The 6,000-nt window shown below is 47.7% G+C and overlaps 1 protein-coding gene across 1 annotated transcript in view; it reads right to left on the reverse strand.

The window, feature by feature from the left end:
• Window positions 1-6,000, reverse strand: part of PDE6C (phosphodiesterase 6C) — a 40,363-nt gene extending 34,363 nt beyond the window's left edge. Inside the window, exon 1 of the mRNA XM_036336567.1 lies at window positions 5,521-6,000. Within this exon, the coding sequence (XP_036192460.1) occupies window positions 5,521-6,000 (480 nt within the window). The remainder of the gene's footprint in view (window positions 1-5,520) is intronic.

A 6,000-nucleotide genomic window follows, 5' to 3' on the forward strand; every position in this document is an offset into this window, starting at 1 on the left:
TCAGCACCAGATCCTTATCAGTTGCTATTGTTCTACCAGGCTAATGTCTTTCATTCATATACTTTTTTTCTTCTCTCTTTAGCAGAGAGGAAGTAGATCTTCCCAGATACAAGCCTCATGTGGTAGATGCAAGAGATGATTCTAATACACTCACCATGGAAAGAGCAGAGAGGTGAGTTTGGAAGGGTGCGTAAACAAAGGGCTTGAGAAGAAGGTGAAGGATGGTGGTTGTCTTATTGGCTGTAAGTCAGAGGAATATGACTCTGCATGGGAATAGACTCAGCCTTCCCTGGTCCTGACTAGCTTCTCTTTGGACCTGAGGCTTCTTCAATTAGAACTGAACTTACAGCCTAGCTCTGAGAATCCTTGGCCAAAATTAACGTGGTGTTCTCTCACAAGTTGTATTATTTTCATTTCCTAATGTTGATGGTGCTTCTAAGAGCAGCACAAACCTTGGAGGCTGGACTCTGATCAGTTTCTCAAAGTAAAAAGGTGAGAGTCCACTGGTGTAACTTCTGGACTGGAATTTCCACCAGGGAATATGGGCTGTTTGGTCAACAGTGCTAATGCTCAGTTCAGAGCAGGAGTCCCCGCCTGTGCCTCAGAATCCCCTGCAGGTAAACGCAGATTTGCAGACCTCACAGCAGACCCATCAACTCTAATCTCCTAAAGTGGGTTCTGTCTTCCCCAGCAATCTGTACTTTTAGTGGGTGAATCACTCCTGTGGAGAATCCCTAGAAATGGGATCCTTCACAAAGAAAGTGTGTGGTGTCTGACACATAGTGGGCATTCAAAATATACCAGGAGGAGAAACCTGAAACTTTTTGGGTCTCCCTGGATGAAAAATAGCTATCTTTTACAATTACCATTTTGCTTTTAGTTCTAGTTTTTCTAACTAGTTCTAATCAGTAAAGAAATTAAATGCTCTTCACTGATGGAAGACCACGCCTCCTTCTGAGGGCCAACACTGCCCCATGCCAACAAGAGCCACATTTCTTTTTTTTTTTTTTAATATATTTTATTGATTTTTTACAGAGAGAAAGGGAGAGAGATAGTTAGAAACATCAATGAGAGAGAAACATCGATCAGCTGCCTCCTGCACATCTCCCACTGGGGATATGCCCGCAACCCAGGTACATGCCCTTGACTGGAATCGAACCTGGGACCTTTCAGTCTGCAGGCCGACGCTCTCTCCACTGAGCCAAACCAGTTTCGGCACATTTCTTTCCTAACTACTTTATCTGGTACTTCTCTGCTCCAGTAGCATCTTCACTCTCAGGCTCTTTCTCTTCTTGCACTGCTTGCCCAGGCCAGCTTATGTTCCGATTTCCTCCGAACTGTTACCCATTACAGAGCATGATCACCTTCACTTACACAGCAATCTGGGGCACTAGAGGGATAATCAAAATGCCAGAAACATGCACCACGGAGTCCAGTCAGCATCTCCTGGTGGACACTCCACTCTGCAACTTCAATGCTTGATGCTAGTTCACTCTAGATTCTACACACAAGGAAATGCTCTCAAGTTCAATTGGCTGTTTTGAGAAAATGGCTTATACGTTTGAAAATAGAATGCTTGCTTATTATTGTATCTGAAAGTCCTGGATGAAATCACCCATCCAAACACAGGAAAGGAGAAATGGGGCTTTCTCCTTTTTAATTTTCACCAGCTCAAACCATCCTTATTGATGTTTGTTTGGGTAATTTCTGTATTTCTCCAAATCACAAACTCCCCTTGATGGTCCTTCTTCAAAGCAGCCACTAAAAGCATTGGCGAGAACATTGTGTAGAACAGTAGCCCACCTGGATCATAGCATTATTAAATTCTGATTAAATACCATTATCCCTCGAGATTAGGAGTCAGAAAGAGAAAAGAAGGAAGAGAGAGGAGGGAGGAAAGGAGGCTATAGCGCCGTGTTAATCATTGAAAACGTAGGGCTTCTCCATGGCTTTCTTTTAACCACAGTCAGAACAAGAATCACCTATCCATAGAATTAATCAGCAGCTTTCCCAGTAGAAAAATAAATTATTAACTTGAAAGAATATCTCTCAGTTTCCTGTTATTCAAAGTTTTCCTGCCTTTAACCTATTTTAAAAACAGGCAATAACCCTTGACCCAGTTTTGTCCACCCACACGCAGCCCCCAAACCCCTTTGGCATAAATGTGATACTGTCAAAGCGATCATTTATCCACCTACCGGAACCAGGCACTTACATGCATAGCTCACGGACACGACCAATAGTATGGTGAAGGCCTGGGGTGGAGTGGGAACCAGGTGGGTGGGGGGCATTGGGGGAAAATGGGGAACTTCTGTAATACTCTCAACAATAAATAAAAAATTTAAAAAACGATCAGGCACTTCATGTCCATTTAATCTGTATATTTGGTTACCTCCATTTCTCAGGTGCAGAAACAATCCATCACACCAGTCCTCATCTCAGACCTGGATGTGCACCCAGGTCTGTCTGATATCAAAGCTGTCACCCTCCAGTGGTCGGCAAACTGTGGCTCGGGAGCCACATGCGGCTCTTTGGCCCCTTGAGTGTGGCTCTTCCACAAAATACCGACTTCTGCGCATGGGCCATGAAGTTTCAATTGCACTGTACGTGCGCGCCCGCATGTGGTATTTTGTGGAAGGGCCACACTCAAGGGGCCAAAGAGCCGCATGTGGCTCCCGAGCTGCAGTTTGCCAACCACTGCCCTACACCATGTGGCTTCCCTGTTACAACCTTTGTGGACCCCCAGTTTTGAGAGCACCACCTGGGGCCGAGGGCCGTTCTGCCTTTGTCTGGGTGTGAGAAGACCTTCCCTCACCTGTGCACACACTGCTGGCCGAAAGAAGTTGTGTGTGGTCAGCGGTGTAGTAAAAGATGGCGGCCCCTGAAGGCCTGGGTTATGGTCCCAGGCCCACCACATCCTGCCTCATTGACCTTGTGAAGAGTCTCATATAGACAAGATGGAAAAATAGATATGCCTTTCCCACAGGGTCTTTGCCAGAATCAAGCGAGATTGAGAATGAGAAAATCTTTATAACATGCCAAGTGCAAGGAAAAGGTGAAGAAGTAATAGAAATTTCATTTAAAACATCAGTTTCTGTCACCTTTCTCTTTGCAGATTTTGCCACAGTGACGGAAAGGTGATGAGCTTGCAGAGCATGGACTGCTGGCTACCAGGGGTCGGGACTAGGTGAAAAAAATGAAGGATTACAAGTACAGATTGATAGTTACAGATCAGTCATGGGTGCCAGGTGGGTGCTGGAAACATTGGGGGAATTGCTCTGTAAAGTATATAATTGTCTAACCACTCTGCTGTACACCTGAAACTAATACAGAATAATAGTGAATGTCAACTGTAATTAAAAAATTAAAATTAAAAAAATAATAATTAAAGAACACATTAGAAAGAAACAGCAGAGACATGGGGTTTGGTGAGGGTGAGGCCTCGATTCTCTTCCAGCCCTTTTCATTCTCTGACCAGACCATGAGCTCTGGGAGAGATACAGCTCCCGTGACCCTAACTTCCCATCTGCCCCAGGAAAGAGTTGGACTAAGGACTCCAGGAGCCCTTTCCGCCTCCTATCCCACAGTTGACTTGAAATTCACTTCCTCCTCTCACATCTGCACACCCAGAGAGGAATGGTTTTCAACATTGGCCTTATAGTGGAATCATCTGAGGAGCTTTTTAAAAATACTACTGCCTGTATGCCAACCCCTCAGAGTCTATGTAATTGATCTACCGAGAGTCTCAGACACCAGTATTTTTAAACTCCCAATTTGATTTAATGTGCATCAAAAGCTGAAAAGCACCACTCTTGGGAAAAAAATAAAAATGGAGATGAAATGAGGCCTTTGTCTCTCTTCTGAGCTCAGGAGGGTGTCTGTCTTCAACACACTCACCTCTGTCTCACCTGTAACAGCCAGAGGTCCTCAGGAAAAGGGAGGACAGAGAGATATGGCACGCCCATCCCACATCACCTGCCCTGTCCACGCAGGGAGCTCACCACGGACAGCAACAGACCAAGGCCAACTGACCTTTTCAGCAGCTCCATTCTACCTTTTTCCCCTCAACAAGGAGAACTGGGCTCATTAGTAAAGTATGACAGCAGAAGTCATCTTATCCATCTCTCCTTAGAAAGAAAAAAAATCTTGCTTGTCACTTTCTTAAGTTTGATGTCCTAGTAATTTGGGAGATGGGCTCAGCTGGAGACTGGCCAAAAGCACATTTCCATGAGAAAAACTCAGGTGTGTGGGGACAGCCTTCTAAATGGTGTCCCCGGAACTTTGCCATAGGACACAGCTCGGTTTAGTCACTCAAAGCAGCTGCAGTAGGCCTCTTGAAGCAGCCTCAGCTCCCTGAAGGGAGGGGTGGGGAAGGACTGAGGACTAATGTGTCCAGCTTGCAGCAACCCTTGCACCTGAGAGCTGTCCTGTGGTTGTTTGCTGAGTGTTGCTAATATTTGACAACTCATGACTTCTGGATCGGTGGACCCCTCCTCTCCTCCCTGTAATCAGCTTTGGGAGGCAGGAGGGAGATTATCCTCCTGCCTGCAGCTGCCCCCTTCACAGGCCTCCACGTAGAAAGCCTTTCGGAGGTGGCTCCCTGTGGACTCCCTGACAGCATAATCCTCCTCTCCCCTTTCGTTAATAGCAAATCAAAATAATGGGACACGTGTAGAAAAAGTTTCACGACTCCAGGCTGTTGCCTATGGCTCTTGCAGAGTGGAGGGATTATGGGTGACTTGCATTTCCTCCTTTTTATTTGTATTTTAGAATCTTCCTAAAAGAAACCAACATTGCAATGGTAAGGAGTAGTTAAATGTTACGTTTTAAAAGGAGATAACCGTTTGTGCAATATTGGTCTCAGGGGGGCCCAAACGTCCCATTTACCAGATTGGAATTCATTCTTGATAGATCTGCATTATTGGGGGTCGGGGGGTGCGGGGGGGGGGGGTGGTGGGCGGGGATGGCCAATGGCTCTTAACCATCACCAACATTCACATTTTTAATGATCTAAACCTGAACTTTCCGATGGTATTATTTTTTCTTTCTGTACATTTGGTCTACAGGCGAAAGAATCCATCTGGGAGCCAATCCACCCCAAAGACGTGAGTGTTGTGGGTAAGAAGCATGGGGAGCGGCACCTGACTGTTGGCTGAGCTCCCCAGGGGCAGCCTGTGTGGTGCTGTTAGAAGGATGTGCCCAGAGCATGGAGGTGTAAGCGAAGGTGTGAACTGTACCTGGCCCAGGTAAGTTACCTGACAAAATGCCAAATTTACACTATGAAGTTATTTATTCTTTACCTGAAATTCAGATTGAACTAGGCCTCTGGAATTTTTTACTTGCTAAATCTGGCAGCCCTGGAGCTGGGTACTCCTCTGCTGCCCCCACTCCCCAGGTTAGAGCCAAACCCATGGCACAAGGATGCCCCCACCCCCACCCCCACCTCAGCTCTCTTTCCCATTGTCCCTCCAGGACCCTGCCAAGTCCTCATCTCCGCCCCACTGCCCTCAGGCCACCTACCTTTGTTACATCTGGGACGTTAAGGGCTTTCTTTGAGTGAGCAACCCAACCCACTACCCCGATGTCCAATGGAAACACCACTTCTCTGTCAGGGACCACCAGGTTGTCCTCAAACTTGGATGTGGGGGTGACGTCCAGCAGCCTGGAGGCCACCTCGGGCGAGCCGTTGCGGGCCCGGCACAGGAACAGGCTGCAGCGGTCCGCCCGCAGCAGCCGCGCCAGCCTCTGCAGGACCAAGTGCGCCGCAGGTTCCGCGCTGCCCGCTTCCTCCTGCATGGCCTGGAACAGCTCCAAGCACAGGGCTGCCTCCTCCTCTGTGGACAGCCCGGGGGAGGACCCGCCGGCCGGGCCCTGCACCTCGCTGTGCTCGGAGGCTTCTCTCAGCCCCCCTGTCCGCAGCTTCCTGTGGAAGTACTCCTCGGCAAACCCAGGGTGGTCCTCCAGGTAGCTCTCCACAGCCTCTTGGCTGACCTCGCCCAT

Source organism: Myotis myotis, unplaced genomic scaffold, assembly GCF_014108235.1.
Source record: "Myotis myotis isolate mMyoMyo1 unplaced genomic scaffold, mMyoMyo1.p scaffold_m19_p_15, whole genome shotgun sequence".
Taxonomy (NCBI): Eukaryota; Metazoa; Chordata; class Mammalia; order Chiroptera; family Vespertilionidae; genus Myotis; species Myotis myotis.